At 43.2% G+C, this 20,080-nt stretch overlaps 1 protein-coding gene and 1 long non-coding RNA gene across 9 annotated transcripts in view; one reads left to right on the top strand and one right to left on the bottom strand.

Moving 5' to 3' along the window:
* Window positions 1-4,108, bottom strand: part of GK (glycerol kinase) — a 47,094-nt gene extending 42,986 nt beyond the window's left edge. For 5 of the 7 annotated variants that reach the window (XR_009743396.1, XM_061453330.1, XM_061453328.1 and 2 more), the window contains exon 1: window positions 3,911-4,108. Coding sequence is in view for 6 of the 7 variants with exons in the window: in XM_061453330.1 (XP_061309314.1) it covers window positions 3,911-3,988 (78 nt within the window). In the remaining variant the exon portion in view is untranslated. The remainder of the gene's footprint in view (window positions 1-3,910) is intronic. The other 2 variants (XM_061453329.1, XM_061453326.1) reach the window with 1 other exon arrangement.
* A 228-nt stretch (window positions 4,109-4,336) lies between these two features.
* Window positions 4,337-18,423, top strand: LOC133269271 (uncharacterized). 2 transcript variants are annotated; one of them, XR_009743394.1, is made up of 6 exons: window positions 4,337-4,539; window positions 5,299-5,366; window positions 8,366-8,573; window positions 8,947-9,164; window positions 10,077-10,274; window positions 16,155-18,423. It is a non-coding gene; the product is annotated as an uncharacterized LOC133269271 (long non-coding RNA). The 2 variants fall into 2 exon arrangements; XR_009743395.1 differs by lacking the exon at window positions 5,299-5,366.
* Window positions 18,424-20,080: the final 1,657 nt, after the last annotated feature.

The raw sequence follows: 20,080 nt of genomic DNA, 5'->3' as shown, positions 1-20,080 counted from the left end.
GATACAGCTTTATTTGAATGTTTCTTTTGAAATGAGGTGGAAAAAAAAATGGGGCTGACTGACAAAGCTAGAACTTGAAGTACTGTACATGCACTTGACTGTATGTATACTTCACTGAATACTTCTATTCTTCTTGCTCCTGGATAAAATGCCAGATGTTACCCTGCAAATACCTTTCAAGAGATCAGCCAGTGGTTAGGCTAACATTAGCTCATGATCCAAAAGCTTTTGGCAAAAGAAGTTACAATGGATTTTTATTATACAATTCTTGAATAAAATGGAAAATGAGAGATGCAAATATTTGATGAAAATATTTGGCAAAACATCTAGACCAGACTTTAGTCATCTGGGTACACTTGCATAGCCTACTCAATTTATTTTCCTGCTTGGTATCTTAAAGAAAATGAGCCTTAAGCAATTGCACTGCTTTAAGCACTGCGCCCTCCCTAGTAAGTGAATCTGTCATGCAGACTCGACACAACAGAAAAGTTGAGATCAAATAATTACAGTTCATTTTGCAAAAACAAGTAGCTTAGCAAAAAACAAAAAACAAAAAACAAACATCCAAACTAGGGTTCCCAGAGGGTAAAACTACAGCATAAGCTAAAACTGTATGTATGTTGTGTGTGAGAGGCAAGGACAAGTAAGTGGCAGTAGCAGAAATGTAGCTTTGTTCTGGTGTTTCTTCATCATCTGTGCTCATATAGCCTCAATCACATAAGCAGGAGAATCTCTAAAAACTTGTGTCCATACACAGAATAATTAATTCTGGAAGGAATCTCTGGGGGTTGTCTAGCCTGACCCACTGCTCAGGTAAGTTTAAATTTAAAGTTAGATGACGTTGTTCAGGGCTTTTGCTAGTCAGATGTTGAGTATCTGCAAGGACGGAAATTCCACAGGCTTTCGGTGGCCCTGATCCAGAGACCCTCATAGTGAAATATTTCTTCCTTACATCTATCTGAAACTTCACTTGCTGCAACTTGTGTTCATTGCCTGTTGTATTTTCTGTGCACCTCTGACAAAAGGCTTGTTCTGTGTTCTCTACAAGATATGGTTTAATAGCTGAAGACACTCTCTTACACTTCTCTGTGAAGAAACAGCTCCTCATCTCTCAACCTCTCCTTGCATGCTTTGTGCTGCAGCTCAGTGATCATGTTAGTGACCCCCTGCTGGACGAAATCCAGTTCTTCAGACTCTCTCTGCCTCTAGGGGAGTCAAAACCAGACACAGTGTTCTAGATTCTGCCTCCCAAGTGCCACACAGATGGCAATAATTACTTCTTTGATCCACAGTCTGCACTTTTCCTAATGTGGTTAATCTTCACCAGTACAAGAACACACTGCTCGCTTCTACTAAACTTGCTTGTAAAGCAGGAGCCCAGGTCCTTTTGCATCAAGCTGCTCCTTAGCCTTCTGTCCCAAGTGCTGAACTTTGTTGAACTTAGGCTTCTGCCAGGCCACTTCTCCAACTGGAATGCCAATGAACTGTTCCTCCTGTCTATGGTGATCTGCAAACTTGGGAGGGCATTCCACCCCATCCCCCAGGCTGTTAATGAAAATACTGCAGGCTATCCCAGTATTTGCTTTGCTGTGGAACACCGCTTGTAAACTGGCACCTGTAACTGTAAATTTAGACTCTGAACTGTTGACACTATCCTTCAGCCCCAAAGGACCTGCCAGTTTCTCACCCATTCATCTTTAACCTGGTCAAAGTTGTATGTCTTCCATCTTAAAAAACAAGGTAGCAGTTGTACTAGTGCAAAGTAACCAGCAATTTAATTTTGACTGATGACTTGGTGAAGATGAAAATTGTTGGAAGCATTAGAGGAAAAAAATAAAGTAGAGAGATTAAGAGAAAAAGGTATGGAAAACAACTAGCACAGTAGAAGATAGAGAGGCAACAACAGAGCCAAGAAAACAACTTGGGCAAACCACATTACTTTTTGGTTTAAAACATTTCAAAGCCAAGTCTCTCTTCTAAGTGTGGCAATCTCTTCCCAGCACAGAATTCTCCAGATACATGTTATTATCTGAATGCCTGATGCAGCTTGTAGCAAATCCATGCACAGTTTGCCCTCTCCTTCCCCTTACCCCATCTTTTGATTTAATTCAGTGATGATGTATCTTTTTTGCTCAAATTCACATAACTTTATTATCATTATAGTTTGGTCACTGCCAAACTGAAGACAACATTGTATTTTGAAATGAACTGAGAAACTGGGATGGATACAAGAAGAACTGAAGAGTGACAGACACAATACACTTAAAAAAAAAAATAAAAAAAAAAAGATGTCATTTGTGTAAGCACCTGAATCCTTGAACAGAGGCAAAATACCTAATGCACAGAGAAAAAGCTCCCAACTGTATACAATCCACTGATGAAAGTGCAAGAAATTCCTTGTTAGAAGAACATGTCAAAATGCTGGTAAAAAGAGCTTGAGTATAAATTTAAAGCTTGCTGTGTCACTTTTGGTTCTGCTAATGTTAACCTTTTATGCCAAGAAAAAAGTTAACCTCACATACACATAAAGCATATAGAGTTTATCTTCAGGTGTTAAAGGAAACTTCTCCAAATTCTTTCCAAAAAGGACTCCTGACTGGCATGCAAGATAGCCTGCTGGTGTCATCTGTCAGTCTGGATTTTCCCTCCACCCTCAGATCTCTGTTTTGTCATTTGACAATCCCATGAAGGTCGTGATGTTGAGTAATAATGGTAACACAGGTCAAGAAGATATTCTAATCTCCAGCTTCATGAAAGAACATACCACATGGGGAAAGCATTGAAAAAAAACTAAAACCCACACAAAACCAAACAAACCACACAAACGCACACACCAAAAAAAAAAAAAAAGGCAAGGGCAAGATAAAACATTGCCCTCCCCAGCTGATCACATCTGGCAGCATTTTGTATCTAGTCATTCTCTACTCCATTTCTACAGTGGAATTATCAGTGGGATCTAAGTCAAATCACTATGACTTACTGACTCAGCAACAGGTCATTTGTAGAGATTTGCACGCAGGAAGTTTATAAGTTTCATATATAATAGCAACATTAGTTACTTTCTATTGCATAATAGAGAAATAACTTGATCCTTAAACTAAAGGTCTTATATAGGCTATTATTATTATTAATCACCCCATTCTTAAAGAAACTATCTTCCCCCAGAGATTAAGAAGACCATCTCTCATAAGGTGTACAGGTTCAGTCACCTGAATACCTACAGTGCTCAGGACACGTTGACATTAAGGTTGTAGCCTCCGAAACTGCAGCGATCATTCCAACAGGCCCAAGTAGGTTTTAGAGGGTAACGCAGCATTCATTGCACTGTCTGAACACTGCTAGCTAATCACAGTCACTCAACCCACGCGTATCTATTTCTCCACTGTCTGTGCACCTTGTCCATTTGACTTCAGAGCGACAGACCTTTCAGATTTAAAATACAGCCTGCTCGAAGCAGCAGGATTTTGCAGCCCCCTCCAGCAGCACCCAGAAATGCTGCCCTCCGCTTTGCCCTGCGGCCGGGAGGGCACCGCCGCACGGTCCGCTCCCCTCGGTACGGGCAGCGCTGCTCGCCTCTCAGGGCGGCGGGAAGGCGACGGGGGTCCTATCGCCGGGGAACACTGCCGGCCGGTAGCTCCCCACGGCCCGCGTCCACCGGCGCTCGCTTCCTCTTGCGGCGCGGTGGCCCCGGCCCGACAGAGGACAGAGGGAGCCGGTGCAGTGCGGGAGACAAGAGCCACGGCACGGCCCCGAGCGGCCCACTCCCCCTGCCCTTCTCCAAGGGCACAGAAGAGGCCGGAGGGGCCCCGCGAGGATGCAGGAGAGGAATCAGCAGCTCCCCCGGGCCGCCGCCTGCACCCCGTACGTCTCTGCGCCCCGGGGGCCGCCGCAAGCCCCGCGATGTGCTCACCAGGAAGCGAGTGGAGCTGGTGCCTTGATCGATGGAGCCCACCAGTGGCCCCAGCATCATGCGGTTGGACGCGGCCATGAGTCCCGCTCCGCCACCCGTTGGGTCCCCTCAGCAGACGGGTACCGGCCGGGCTAACGCCGCCTGCCAGCTCGCGGCTAGCGGCGCGTGGCTGAAGGGGTGAAGCCGGCGGGGGGGGGGCGGGCAGGGGGGCGCTGCCGCGCGTATTGTCAGCCCGCAGCCAATCAGCGCTTGGGGCGCGGCGGGGGCGGAGGGGCGAGGGCGGGGCCGGGAGCGCAGGAAGTCGGCCAGCTATTTCAGGGCGGGGGAGTGGGCGGGGTTATGTGGTGGAGCCGTTGGCGTAAGGGGAGCGCTGGGGCGGGCGCGGAGGCGCTGCCCCACGGAGGGCAGGTGCTGTTGCCGGGGGTCTTCCGCGGGCTGGACGTAAGTCCCTGGGGAGCCTGCAGGGCGAGATGCGGGGGCACCGGTCCGCGGTCATTCCTGTGCTGCTGCGGTGAAACCCGTTTTGCTCGCAATAGGCGAGAGAGGAAAGAAACGCCTCCCGGGCCCGGTTGGCTTTCACGGTGTGGCCCGCAGCGTTACCTCTCTGAGGCGGGGTCCAGCCTCGGAGGGTGAGAACCCGGGAGGTGCCATACCGGGATGTCTACTGGAAGTTTTCTTTTCGGAGTGAATATCGCCGAGGAGTCCCTCCTTGTAGCCGTGGCACTGGCACGTTAGCCAGCCCCTAAGGGGGTTGTTTCAATCTTAGCAGCTTGATCCTTCGTCAAGATGAAATACCAACTTCAAAAAATGGGATCTTGATCTTCCTTACTATGCGTTGGTAACTAGCGCTTCGAGAAAAACTGCTGGTGTTGCAAGACCCGTGATCGAATTGCAAAAGCTAATAACGCTGACTAAAGCACATGAGAAGTTACCCAGTGGCACATGTTGCCAGCAAATCGGCCCCCACAGGCGCCATTAAACAGATTTGTCTTTGTTGCAGATCTCTCCCCGTGAGTAGCTGTTGTCCAGACTCGGTGTTCTGTAGGCATTGCTCCCTGCTAAGCAGAATCTGATTGCTGCCACTTGGTAACGTTTTGCGTGACATCATTACTTAGAGCTTCTGACATACCCTTTTATTTCTCAGTACTTCAGCTGGCATATGGGAGTCGGTTAGGATCTGAACAGTACTATCTGCCCATTGTAACAGATATCAAGGGGTTCAGTTGCAGCCCATAATTACAAAATCTGAAATGAGACATAGAGTTTAGTAGTAAGATCCATGTTTTCCAGAGTGAGAGTAATGAAGCACTGCAACCACTTACCAACCATTATGAAGGATTATCCGTTATTCTAAAATTTTATAACCAAGGATGCTGTTTTTTTCTTAGAATTTAAGCTGTAGCTCAGAGATTAGTTTGCTCAGAGATGTGCTGCACCCCACGGAGAAGGATCCACAGTGGGTGATAGTCATAACGATGCCTCCCAGCTTTGCCTCTAACCCACCCCCCAGTTGTCACAGCATATGCTGCAGGCAATTTCCACTCTTAAACCACTGTCAACAACCGCTTGAAAATCCTGTGTAAGACTACAGCATCTCCATGTAAATTAACAATTCAAGGATTTAAATGGGATCTTAGTTTAAGTGTGAATTCATTTGTATAATTGCTAGGAAATCTGTGTGGTTTGTGTTACTCTTTTTGTTTCTTTTAAAACTGCCCTATGGTGTTTTTAACTTATTTAAACTCAAGATACGACTATTTTCAGCAAGAGTACTCTCCTTTCTTTTTCATTTCTGTTCAGTGTTTGAAGAGAACATTTTTTTCCCCCATATGGTATTTATTATACAATAAATGAGCATTACTATTTGCGGAGTTATTAGTAGAGATAGTGGGCACTTGTCCCAAGGAAGCTGCCTGCAGGGGAAAGAAGGGTGGAGTTGTGGCCATACCTTTCAGGTAAGATGATGTGGGGCCACTCTCTGCTGAGATAGTTTCAAACGAATTAGCTTCCTTTAAAGGAAGAATTGTGAATATCTGTGTGGACTAATTTCTTCTGCTTCTGGCTCAGGTCTCCCTGAGACAAGTGTACACAATGTAGCTTGTTAGCTATTCTGTTCCCCTACTGAAGAACATATAAAATAGGAAGAAAAATAAATAAATCAAGCTCATACCTAGCAAGTACTAGTTGGGAGACTTGTATATATTATTCATGATAGAAGGAAAGAGTTTGGAAGTTAGATATGCATAGTGTAACAGTCTTGAGCCTGGCAGAAATAATGGAGGCTCCCACTGATTTTGGAGAACTTAATTACATAGAATCACAGAATAGTTAGGGTTGGAAAGGACCTTAAGATCATCTAGTTCCAGCCCCCCTGCCTTGGGCAGGGACACCTCACACTAAACCATGCCACTCAAGGCTCTGTCCAGCCTGGCCTTGAACACTGACAGGGGTGGAGCGTTTACCACTTCTTTGTGCAACCTGTTCCAATGCCTCACCACCTGCACAGTAAAGAACTTCTTCCTTACATCTACTGTGAACTTCCTTTGTTTAAGTTTGAACCAATTACCCAATAAAGTTGAAGTTGGTTCCCCAAAATACTACTTTTTATGAAAATGGTGCTTGTTTTCAACAGATTCCTGTAAAATGCCCCAAATGCAGCTTTTTGACCTCTTGTTCTGCAAACTGAACTCCAATGGAAGGTCTTTCCTCTGAATACAGCCCCACATTTTTTTTTTTTAATCTGTAGAGGTAGTGAACACATTTGAAACACATACACTAAACACATTATCTTTTATGATGCATTTTTCCAGATAAAACATAATTTGGTTCCTAAAGAACTATTTTCAATATCCAGTAAACCCAGTTGTTTGGTTTATGTTTGGATTTTTTGGTTTTGGTTTGTTACGGGCTTTTTTCCACCTCAGCAGAATGGAGGGACATTGGTAATTGCATTTTGCTTTCTGACAGGTTCTTTTTTATTGACCTCAAGTTAAGGACAGAATGCAACTGTGTCAGCCCAGTCCAAGCATGTGATACAGTGTGAATTAAAGACTGGCTGCCAGCAGTCCACATGTCTTTCCCTTCTGCCTCTTAGTGGCAGAGAGGCTCAGGAGTTGAATCCTCTCTTCCTTACTGATGTCTGAACTTGTGTTCCTGTTCCCCCAGGAAGAGCTGAAGGCACATATTTTGAACCAGCCTGCAACAGGTGTAGGTATAAAGTGTACAGTGCGACAGGATAATGAGTCACGCTATCACATACACCCTTTTGCCTACTGGGAAGATGAATGGTATGCGTGAGAGTGCATATGCCTGCACACGTGGAAAATTCAGTGTCTCTCACTGGCTCAGGGAACAAACACAAAACAGATCATGACCTTGGCTGCCAGTGTCCTTACATTTATGTAGATCATCTGCAGTACGCGTATGCAGGCAACCTTTTCATATGTCCAGAGGAAGGAGATTAGAAATGGGCAACTCTACTTTCACTCTCCTGGGTTTATTTTGGAAGTTGTCCACCTGCAGTACTCTGTCACCATCTGGCAAGATCAGTTTTATTGTGAAGCCATGACTGTGGTGGTGCAATGAATGTCTCGCGGGATGTGTTTTACTTCTGGCCTGATATTAGACAATAGTTTCCCCTGAATGACATGTTATATTTAGAATCACTCTCTCACTGTTCAAACCCTGAGCAATCATTGTTGCAGTTGCTGTCTTTCTGGTGGACAAAAATAAAACTTAGATGAAATAAATTAACATTTTAAAGGCAACTAATGCTAAGTACTTTGAAAAGTAGTTATTAAGCCAGTAATCCTTACATGCATAGTATTATTCAAATCAACATGGTGAAATTAGAAGAAAAAATGCAAAAATTTTATAGATAGATAAAAGTAAGCATTCTTGGGAATTAAAATGCATAATTAAGAGAATTATAAATATTCATTAGTGGTACAGTTGATATTCCTTGCTTCGAAATCCTTAACTTGGTGATACTTGGTCTTCTAGCTTCCATACTAAAATATGGCAACTTACTGCAACACTTACTCATGAAGGGAAGTATACACTGCATTAAAGGGAAGCATACACTGCATTAAAGGGAAGCATTAAAACTGAGTTAGTCTTCTACTGGTTTTGTAGCAGCTGTATTTTGCTACCTATTTTTTTTAAAAACTTATTTTTATCAAATGAGTTAATCTAGTTCGTGCTCCATAAACAGATGATAGTTGCAGTTCTCATGGGATCATTCTGTTCTTTAGTTTTCAAGTTAGCAGAGACAAGGCAACTCTGCTCATCCACTGTATCTTTTCATATTTTTTTGTTTGTTTGCTTTTTAACTGGATGGTGGATGTTTCAAAAAAGAAGTTATTTGAAAAATAAGCTAAAGTGAAATTGCTATGTATGATAGTATGTGAATTGCTCTAAATGCTGGTATTTGTCATTGCTGTCTCTAAATCCTAGTTAAGGATTGAAAATTTAGTGATACATACTCAAGGCTCTGGTTTCCATATGTAGTGAAGATACCCAAAAGAAGCAGCAGCAGTGGAATTGTATGAAAACCCTGAGACTGTCACTATGCTGGATTTAAACAAATTCTGTTAATCCTGCACTAACCTGAGCTCTCCCATCATGCAAAAGAACTAAATCAAAGCAGAAAAAATAGCTTCAAGTAAGAGGTACCCTATATCCAAGGTAATACAGGATAGTGTTTACTAAAACATATTTCAAAAATATGGTTTTTAGAAATATATTTAATTATACTAAGAAAAATACATACTTAGCATACTTAAGAAAATATATCACATCCTTTCAGTTTTCTGTTTCAATTTGGTTATACCATGCTGAATTGCTGTGCAATGTCTTCAGAAAGGGCATTGAGAGTTTAGTACTGATTATTATATGGTGGTCTAGTAATTTACTGTAGGTAATTAGATGGCCCCAGCACGCGTATGTCTCTTTGTCTGTGGACCTCAAAAGTTTTTGATGTATTACTGTTATGAAACCTCTTGTGGAAGTATGATACTTCTAGCATTTTTTTACAGATCTGGAGATACACTCAGAGCAGCTAAATTACTGGCCAGGGTCCCTGTAGCAAGTCCTTAGCAGAGCAGAGGTAAAGGGCAGCTTTCTGTCAGGTCCAAAGGTACTGCATTCCTTAGCCACTGCCTTTCTCATGAATTAGTATCTGCATTCCTGCTGACCTCAGGGAAGACAGGAATGAAAAATCTAGTAATAACCAGCAGAGGCAGGATTCCACAGGGTAAGTTGATCTAGCTGCACATAGGTCCTAAAAGAGGATGTTTTTTTACTACTTTTATCCTGATCCTGGCTGTGCACAGTTTCTGCTTATTGTGCAATGGGTCTGGGGTTTGTTGGAACCTTTCTTGAGTTGTCTGAGCTCATTAATGTGGCAGAAAACATACCCAGACAAAATAAAAGCAGATTGTTTTCTGCCAAGAAGCTGAATTGACTCACTTACCATAATGAGTGCCAGAGCTGGTGCAAAAGCAGAGCTTTCCACAGCGAGGAGCATGGGAAAGGTTAAGAATAAGTAGGAAATGATGTGGAGGAGGCTAGGGACAGCATGAAATATTCAGCAACTGCAGCCTCTGAGATTGTCTCAGCTGCTCACAGACCTTCAGCCTCTGTATCATCAAATCAAATTATAGTTCCCTGTTGGGTAATTCTGGAGATATTAATGGCTACACTATTGTCATGAAGAGTGAACTATACTGCTTGTTTTTGAGAATAATACATGGCCCTTTTCAATTTTATGTCACAAAACTAATGTATCTGCCATAAAGCTGATGGCAGACTTCAGCTATACAGAGGTCTTCTGGAGATTCTTTATACTCTGATTATATCCTAACACAAAATGATGTTAGTTACCAGGAGCTGGAGGTCTTGGGGGACTGGTAGATAATGTATGAAGAACATCAGAGTGCCATGCTTGCTCAGCCATAAGGAAAAGCCTACGGGACATGTTACTGCTGCCTGTAGCTACCTAGTGGGAGGGTGTAGAGGAGATGCATCCAGTCTGTTCTCAGAGGTGCATGGTGACAGAAAAAGGAGGGAAGAGACACCACTAAAAAGTGATACTATTTAGATGTAAGAGGTGAAGGGATGGATAGAAATAAGCTTTTTTTTTTTTTCACTTTTTTTCACCCCCCAGTAAGAGTTGTCAAACAGTGGAGCAGATGTACAGAGAGTCTGTAAAATGTCCATCCTTCAGGGTACTCAAAATGCAGCTGGGCAAGGCCTGACCAACTTGCTGTAACTGAGCCTGCTTTGAACAGGATCTGGAACCAGCTGGCCTCCAGAGGTTCCTTCCAGCATACCTGATCCTGTGGTTCTGTGACTTTTTTTGAGAGTAAGCGTAACAAGCACTCAAGTACTGAGTATCTGTAAGTATGCCCTAGCTCTACTCCCTTTAACTCTATGACAAGTCTACCTAATGCTAGGTAGACTAATAGCCACATGCTTTCAGTTGCGCTCCATTTGAAATCTAAACAGAGACAAGTTGGAATATGAGACAGAGAGCATGAAGCTAATGCATCAGTGGATTAGAGCTCTCAAGAATCTCCAGCTGTGGTTAAATAGCCTCTTTTCTTTTCTTTGGAAGTACTGCATGCTGTTTCCATGTGACATGTCTCCAAGCAGAATCTGAAACAATAGAAATGCTTCAAGCAGGACTGCTGCCACTACCTGCACCGTTTCCAAATGCTCTAGCAATTGTGTATTGCTTCATAGTCTATAGTGGTTTAATAATGAAGTTCTAGGAGGCCATTCTATAGATTTTGAAGACAGCCCTGAGATCATGAAAGTCATTCACTGGTATCACCTTTGCCCCAAATGCCCAAATCAAAGATACCTCTGTGAGGCTGGGTGTTAGCAGTAGGGATGAATGGTATCATAGAACCCCTGAAAATTTTGAAAATACAAAAAAAGGCAGAGCCCTATGGGCATCCAGGGATACAGTGATTCTTCCATTTTAGAGACTGGAGGGCTAAGAAAGCATAGAATTTCACCTAACCTTCTAGCAAATTTGGCTACATTCTTATGCAGCAGCATGATACATGTGTGAAGGAATACACTGTCAGATAAAGGAGTATGTTAGAACGGCCTTCTGTAAATGCCTAAGTCACGTACTTTGCAAGTGGAACTGCTGATAACTGTGATGGTTACTTCCATACCTAGGTCATAAAGGACTCAGAAGTAATGCAAATGCCAACCTTAGATTTTAATGTATCAAGGAATTTGTTGCCAGAAGAGAACCATGGGACATGCCTTTGCTTCAGCTTTTAACTTTTGTGTTAGTTTTTAACACTGAGGAATGAGTAGAATTTGCTACTAGATTAATAGTTAAACAAATATAACCTACACAGATGGTTCCAAATAAAGGAATAAGACCTAGGAGCAAGGCTTGATACAGTAATTGGATACCCTAGACTTAAGAGTTGCTGCCAGATTAGAACTTTCCTCCTGTTTTTATGGCTCTAATATTTTTATGTATTTTTTAGTTTTCTAGCTAATTCCCTAAATGAAATAAGAGGATAGGTGTTTAAACAAAAACTCTGTAGTAAGGACTTGATATTTACAGTCCACTGCTTCTGCAGAAGATACTGAGTAGGTAAGAAGAGTCCAGCAAAGCCTGATTTATAGGTAGAGACCTTCTGGAGAGATTGGGTATTGGATGTTGTCCTATAAACCTTGTTCGGTATTGATGAGTCCTCCAGCAGTACCATAATATTTGGGAATATCTTCCACAAGAGATTATGAAAATACCCTGAATTTATTCTATAAATCTAGGGGTTCTGTATGTAGGGGGAGAAATTCTTTCTGACTGCAACTGGGGATAAATGGGCCATTATAATGAAAAGAAAAAAAATAAAAATAGAAGCATCTAGAAGTGCAGAAAAAGACTGGTCTTTGCAGAATCCAGGACGGATCAGCACAACTATCAGGACAGAAGAAGCATTCCTGCTGTGATGGAGTTCGGGTTCTAGAAAGAGGAGAATCCTGGACAGTCCTAGTCTTGATGCCAGAAGTAGCCTTGCCCTGTAGCTTTTCTTTTCTGAAGAGAGCAGTGTATTTTACTAAAAGGCTGGAACGATAGATGTAAAGTTTCAGTTGTGATTCTAAAGGATTCTGTGAGACTGAGTCCTGCAGAAAACCTAAAAGATTTTCTTCTTAGTAACCTTTTTTTTCTTTCTTTTTTTCTTTCTTTCATCAGTACTAGCTGATGTGGCAGGAGCAGCAAGCAGTTATGGGACCAAGCCAAGCCCTTGGACCTTCTTTTCTTCCCTTCAAGGCCTTGCTGTTATTGGTGAAGGGCTTTGAAGCTTGGCCCAGAACCTCCTGAAATGGCAACTGGATATTAAGAAATCAAAGTTCCTTAGACATCTTGTGCAAATGGTCAAGAACTGGGAGAAGTTGTGGAAATTGCTGAAGCGTGTCAATTACTGAGGTGAGTAGCTCGAGAGAGGACGCCTTCAACACCGGAGCGGGGGGAAGCTCAGCGTCCAGGAGCCCAAACTCAGAGCGGCAAGAGCCTCCCACCGAGGGAGCCTCAACTCCTCGACAGGACCTGCCCATGAGCCGGCAGCTCAGCTGACGAGAGCGAGCAGCTGACTCACAGGGGGCGGAGCCTGAAGCAGCGGCACCAGCCCTGACTGGGTGAAAACCTGCCACAGGGAGCGCGGCGATCAAGTGCGGCACTGCAGCTGGCGCGGCAGTTCGGGCAGGCAGAGCTAGCGGGATGGTGAGCACTTGCTTCATGACCAGAGCCCGGCCCGGTCTGGGAGCTCTGCTCTGGCTGCCCCGGCGGTGGCCAGCGTAGGCACCCAGACAGAGCTGATGAGAGGCGAGGCTGCAGTGCAGAGCTCGGAGTGTAGAGAGTGCCTGCGCCGGTCTTGTGAGGGGAGGGTGCACAATCGGCAGGGATGCAGTCGGTGCTCCATGGTGCAGGTCTTCCTGCAGCAGGTGACTGCGCTGCGGGACGCTGTCAATAGGCTGAAAGATGTCAGGGAAGCTGAGAGGAAGCAGGACTGCTTGCTCCAGGCCCAAACTGTGCTGAGGCCCTCAAGCGTCGTTTACTTCTTCCAGCAGTCTTCATCACGTCTGGCCGTCTTTGGAGCACGCGCAGTAGGTGCTTATACCAGCTTAATTGGTTCGTTAGGACCAGAGACAACAATCCTCCTGTCCTCCTGCTTACCAGTTAGTTTAACTGTAGCCCATCCTGGGCACCTGCCATTCCCAGATACTCCTTATCCCTGTGACCTGTTCTTCTAGACTGTTTTTCTTAAAACTATGTCAGCTATAATGATGTATCTTGTACAAGAATTCTCAGTATGTTCTCTAGCTGTAGTCTACGTTTTTTTTCTGTGTATCATGCACCTCAGTAATTTCCCATTGCTACTGTTACAAAGCCATTAAACTTAACATTACTTAAAACTGATTCTAGAGGTTTATATATTTCATTTTGTAATTTTGTGCTCCCCCTTGTCTCGCTCTTCAGGAACCTGCTTAGTAAGGTTCCATGGGAAATAGCCATAGAGGGCAGGGGGGCCCAAGACTGCTAGTTGGTATTCAAGGATCACCTGCTGCAAGGTCAGGAGTGTTGCCTCCCAAATAGAAGAAAGTGCAGCAGGAGGGCCAGGAGACCTCCTTGGATGGATAAGGAGCTGCTGAGGAAACTCAGAGGGGAAAAAGAGTCTTATAAAAGGTGGAAACAGGAACAGGTGGCCTGGGAAGAATACAGGAATGTTGTCTGGGAAGCTAGGGACCAGGTTAGAAAAGCTAAGACCCAGTTGGAATTAAGCTTGGCTAGGGATGTGAAAGGTAACAGGAAGGGATTTTATAGGTACATTGTGAAAAAAAAGACAGAATAGGGACAACGTGGGCCCTCTCTGGAAGCTATCAGGGTAACTGATTACCCTGGATTTGGAGAAGGCTGAGGTACTTAATGACTTCTTTGCCTCGGTCTTCACTGTCAAATGCTCTGACCCACCACCCAGGTCTTGGAAGGCAGATTCTGGGACTGCGAGAGTGAAGACCTTGGGTACACTGTAGGAGAGGATCTGGTCTGAGACCATCTTAAGAACTTGAACGTGCACAAGTCCATGGGTCCTGGTGAAATCCATCCCTGGGTCCTGAAGGAGCTGGCTAATGAAGTTGCTAAGCCACTGTCCATCATATTTGAAAAATCATGGCAGTCAGGTGAAGTTCTCGATGACTGGAAAAAGGGAAATATAACCCCCATTTTCAAGACGGGGAAAATGGATGACCCAGGGAACTACAGACCAGTCAGTCTCACCTCTGTGCCTGGCAAAATCTTGGAGCAGATTCTCCTGGAAGGCATGCGAAGGCACATAAAAAACATCAAGGTGCTTGGTGACAGCCAGCATGGCTTCACTAAGGGGAAATCCTGCCTGACCAATTTGGTGGCCTTCTATGATGGGGCTACAGAACTGATGGACAGGGGTAGAGAAGTTAACGTCATCTACCTGGACTTGTGCAAAGCATTCGCTGCTGTCATAGAATCATAGAATAGTTAGGGTTGGAAAGGACCTTAAGATCATCTAGTTCCACCCCCCCTGCCATGGGTAAGGGCACCTCACACTAAACCAGATTACCCAAGGCTCTGTCCAACCTAGCTTTGAATACCACCGGGGATGGAGCATTCATAATTTGGGCAACCCATTCCAGTCCCTCATCACCCTTACAGTAAAGAACTTCCTCCTTATAGCCAATCTAAGCTTCCCCTATTTAAGTTTTAGCCTGTTACCCCTTGTCCTATCACTACAGTCTCTAATGAGGAGTCCCTCCCTGTCATGCTGATGTCCCGCATGACGTCCTTGTCTCTAAATTGGAGGGACATCATTTTGATAGATGGACCACTTGGTGTATAAAGAACTGGCTGAATGGCCACATACAAAGAGTTGTGGTCAATGGCTCAATGTCCAGCTGGAGACCAGTAACGAGTGGTGTCCCTCAGGGATCGGTGTTGGGACCGGTCTTGTTCAACATCTTTGTTGCTGCCCTGGACAGTGGGATTGTGTGCACCCTCAGAAAGTTTGCCGATGACACCAAGCTGTGTGGTTCAGTTGATACGCTGGAGGGAAGGAATGCCATCCAGAGGGACCTCGATGTGCTTGCGAGGTGGGCTGATGCCAGCCTCATGAAGTTTAACCACGACAAGTACAAGATCCTACACCTGGGTCTGAGCAATCCCAGGCACAGCTACAGGTTGAGTGGAGAAGATATTCAGAGCAGCCCTGCGGAGGAGGACTTGAGGGTGTTGGTTGATGAGAAACTTGACATGATGGTTGATGAGAAACTTGAGCCGGCCTCAGTGTGTGCTCGCAGCCCAGAAAGCCAACCATATCCTGGGCTGCATCAAAAGGATTGTGACCAGCAGGTCAAAGGAGGTGATCCTGCCCCTCTACTCTGCTCTCATGAGACCTCACTTGGAGTGTTGTGTGCAGTTCTGGTGTCCTCAACATAAAAAGGACATGGAACTGTTGGAACAAGTCCAGAGGAGGGCCACGAGGATGATCAGGGGACTGGAGCACCTCCTGTATGAAGACAGAGTGAGAAAGTTGGGGCTGTTCAGCCTGGAGAAGAGAAGGCTGCGTTGAGATCTCATAGCAGCCTTCCAGTACCTGAAGGGGGCCTATAGGGAGGCACTGGAATGGGTTGCCCAAGAAAGTTGTGAATGCTCCATCCCTGGCAGTGTTCAAGGCCAGCTTGGACAGAGCCTTGCGTGGCATGGTTTAGTGTGAGATGTCCCTACCCATGGCAGGGGTTTTGGAACTTGATGATTTTGAGGTCTTTCCCAACCCTAACTATTCCATGATTCTAAGAGATGTCAAATGAGGAAGTCTCAGTTTCACCAATGTTTCCAGGGACCAGCATACGACAGAACTGATCCATAGTAACAGATGCTTTCTGATGCCAAGGACTGACACTGATGTGAAGTCATGCATCAGTAGCAGCTGTTCCTTAGGCTTGTACTCTCTATTTTGAAGTGTTCCAGGTTCAAAGGAATAGAGACAGACACATACTGCACAAGTTCCTTCCTGAGTCAGAAAACTCATTTGCTATGTAAGCTGGCAAATATAGTTCGCTGGGGACACTGAAGTGAGCACCAGCCTTTTTGAACTTCATAAAAAATGTCTTACTGTGTTTGATTTGGGAATTGAATTGCATTTGAAGTTAGTTTGGAAGATATTGCATATACTTATTTCAGGTATTGCCAAATTGGAAGCCCAGAGCAATGTTTATGGGGGAAAAACCCAACAATCCAGCTCTAAAAGGGAAAAAATCGGAATCAACTAAAGTAAACTACAAGAAAAAGACACAGAGGAAACTAAGCTATCAATAAAGCTATCAATGAAGCTGTCCAAGAGAAAAGTGCTTTTCAGCAGCAGGGAATAACTGAGGTTGTGAAGTTAAAAAGCCTGGCGAATATCCTGAGGAGAGTGTGAGAAAGTTGAAACATGTCTAGTAGATATGACATCAAAAAGCCCAATCACCCAAAGAGAAAGTGTATACATGGACTCATCTTCAAAGACTGAATTTGACATTTTTATAATTTGTTGTGTGCTTTCTGAGCATCTGCTGAGACTACACATCTCAAACGTTACTGGTGGCAGCTAGTCTAAAGAATGCACTTTCCTGGTGCAATGGTGGAGGACCGTGACATGCAGAAAAAAGAAAATCTCCCGTCTGAAACAGTGACCAGTTCTTCCTATTCTCGCTCTTCTCCTGGAAGGTGAGGATGAACTGCTCACCCCACAGTCCTGAGCCAGGAACAGGAACAGGAACCAGCCTGCTGCGGTCCAGGAAACCCAGGGTAATACCAGTATTAATATCTGCTTCTGTCAGAGCCAGCCAGATTACAGCCAAGCCTAAAGGGCAGGGTACTAGACCAGAGGCAAATGTAAAGGGTGTCTTTCCCTGAAGTGACCATAATGTAACATACACAGCATTGCAGACAACCAGAGTGTCAGATTTGCATTCTGGATTCTGAAGCACAGATACTTGTACAATAGATGTTTCTCACAGGCTTATATACAGTGTAAAGATGTGTCCACCTATGATACCAGTTATAGCTGTTTCAGTAGGTTATTATACAGTTCTGAACATGGTCAAATTATGTGAGTCTTGCATACCATACTGTCTGAATGGTTTTCCAACAGTAGGTTCCATTTTTCTTTAATGTACCTCAAAACATAGTTTCCTGCTCATGTTTAATGAAGTAAACTCCTGATAACTGCAGCATACACTATAGTCATTATTTCCTCCTCATATTTCAGGGCCTTTGACATTTCAGTCTGCCCAGCAATGGTTCGTTAACAGGATGTACTTACATATTCATATTTCAGCTGCTTGTTATTAACTTCTGTCTAATTCCAGTAATGCTCTGATCCATCATCAGAACAGCTTACTCATAAGCATTTGGTTCTGCCCAGGTTACAACACTGTTCTGCAGGAGAAGCAGCTCCTTAGGGGCTGAGCTGAGAGCTGGGGTGGAAACTGCTCCAGCTGCCTTGTTTGCGAGTCATCCCTGTAAGTACATTAACTTCTAGAAGCTGTGTTGATTCTTCCATGCAATTGAATAACATGATGATGATTGTGGAAGAGTGATTTCTCTGCATATACTCCTTGTTGAGGCTATTAGGACAAAGTATGATAGGGCACAAATAAAATCATAAGGCTAGACGTTCAGATGATGAACATCAGTGTGGCAGTGTTAAAGTTCATCTATTGCAGTAGAAAAATTACCTTTCTAATGACATTATAAGGTTCCTATTATTATAAGATAAATTCATAGCTGACTGTTCATTCTGTATGAGATTTTTTTTTTGTATAATAATACAAAGAAATTTAATTTCTAATTTTAGCCTCTTTTATACATTTATTTCTACCATATTTTTTGAGACAGGGAGTCAGCCTGAGGAAACATACTGCTCAGTTTGATTTCAGATACTATAGATGTAGTTTGTTCTTTCTGTTCTATGCAGAAATAGTTAATGACCAAGATAACTGCACAGTGAGTGCACCACAGCTGAATATTTCAAAATACTTCAGGAAAATTCTTGCTCCCCCTGCAGTCAAAGGAAGCTTTTGCAGTGAATTTAAAAAAGAAAGGAGATGTGCATTTCTGCTGTGGATGCCCTAAAAATGTGCTCGATGTTTATGTCTGTGTTTGCTTTGCTTTGGCTTGCCACTGCTTACTTAAGAAAGAAACTAGATTAACATTTTAACATCACATTATCTCTCAGATATCTCTGCTTACTATCTTTGTTTGCTGTACTTTTGTAAATAAGATAAACAGTGAGTAAACAGAAAAAACAACTTCCATGGTGCATTTTGTACAAAGTTCTCAGACGATTAATGGTGGAGCATGTGAGTCTGCTAAGACAAAAGAGGACAGGTGGTATTAAAAAATCTCAGATGCATTTTAAATGTAGGGAAGTACACTTCTAATTAATATTTTAAAGTACGATGTGAACTTTGAAAGTAAATGTTATTAACACTAAATAATTGTAATTGTTACTTTTGTAACATTTATATACATAAAAACAAATAAATACCTTTTTCATATAATAATAAAATATTAACACAATATCCATCAGAATAACATACCTTAATAAGTGGTTGAATGCCATAATTTTCATAGAATAACTTAGGTTGTGAGGGAACTCAGGTCATCCTGTTATGGTCTTCTAAGATTAAAACCCCCACTTTTTTCCACCTAGGGAAATGTTATGCTATTCCGTAAGTTCCCAGGGGATACAGCATCCAAATAAAAGTTTTTTTTTTCCATACCTTCTCCTGGAAGGACTGATTAATATTTTCTTTTTACCTCTTGCTCTTTAAAATCTTGTAATAATTGGCTGGTCTAAAACAAAGAACTTTTCTGTGGCTGAAATGCTAAGTTTTCCTCATGCATGTCAGCAGAATGTTTTACTGTTTATCATTTTGACAGCTGAGGCAGTGTATGTGAAACAGGTGATCCCAGATAAGAAAGCATATTTCTCATGACAGTTTACTGGGCAGGAAAGGAGAGATTTAGGATTTACATAACAGAACTAAGCACTGAACATTTCAAATGCTTCAAAGTGAATTCAGAGCCATATATTTCAGCAAATAAAGGAGAGATTTTTCCATCAAAATGGATTAACTCTGAGGTTTTATTTTTAGCTTGGAATATTAGCTTTTCTCCAGGCCAGTTCTAGAAAGTTTGAAGATCAGATTTATACTGTTACACAGAAAGTACCTCCTGAAAGAAACACCCTGCACACTACCTTTTGGCTTTGCAGAAAGCCCTCATCGGTTAAACTTTAAACAGCCAGCCTCCCAAAGAAACTTTTTCTGCAGTCACTCATTGAAGAAGGGGCTGTTGTGGAAGAAAGGTGAGAAACTATTTTGCCTGGATGTGTTGTGTACTTCTGCATGCAGAGTGGCTGGTGGGTTGATACTGTATTTGTTATGTGATCACTCTATCTCCTTTGATGACTTGAGGTCAGAGACTACCTTGTTTATAACAAATTTCAGTGAGCATGGGAAAATTCATTCTACAATTTTATGAGCAATGATCAGTTCATTCACCTCAGGAAGCAAAGAATAAGGAACTGCAATGTACTCTTCTGAAGAAGTAATTCAAGGGTGGAGTGTCCATTTCTTAGCAGATCTTATAAAATATTTCTTATCTCACTAATACAAATCTCAAAAGGCCCAAACTCTCATCTTTGTGCTTTTAAACATGAGCTATGCCACCTGCAACAGGCAAATCTAATAAGCTGTGGTTGTGGGCCTGAGGGCTGAAGATGTGAAAAAATCCAAACCAACCAACCCTAAAAGGATCGTTTTTCCAACCTGCAGATAAAGGAGCTTATCAAATTGTTTCACAACAATTTTTTTTTCTAGAGGAAAGGGCAAAGTTCCCTCTCCCCTGCATTACAGAGACACCCAGTGATCCTTATTTTAGGCTGGTGTTTATTGCATTAGCAAACATTTCAGCGTTTAAGAGGAAGATCCAACCTCTTAATCATAAGAAATTCAATTTACCAGTGAAATCAGCAAAGGGCATAACTTAGACACTTTGAGGTAGATCTTCTCCCTCTCCCTTTCCCTTTCTCTCTCTCCCCCTCTCTGTCTCTCTCCCTC

This window comes from Pezoporus flaviventris, unplaced genomic scaffold (assembly GCF_033815535.1).
Source record: "Pezoporus flaviventris isolate CSIRO_AGI_PZ_B2104156 unplaced genomic scaffold, CSIRO_AGI_Pfla_v1 ptg000015l, whole genome shotgun sequence".
NCBI lineage: Eukaryota > Metazoa > Chordata > Aves > Psittaciformes > Psittacidae > Pezoporus > Pezoporus flaviventris.
Note: the sequence above shows the minus strand (reverse complement) of the source record. Positions and strands in the feature narration are given on the sequence as shown.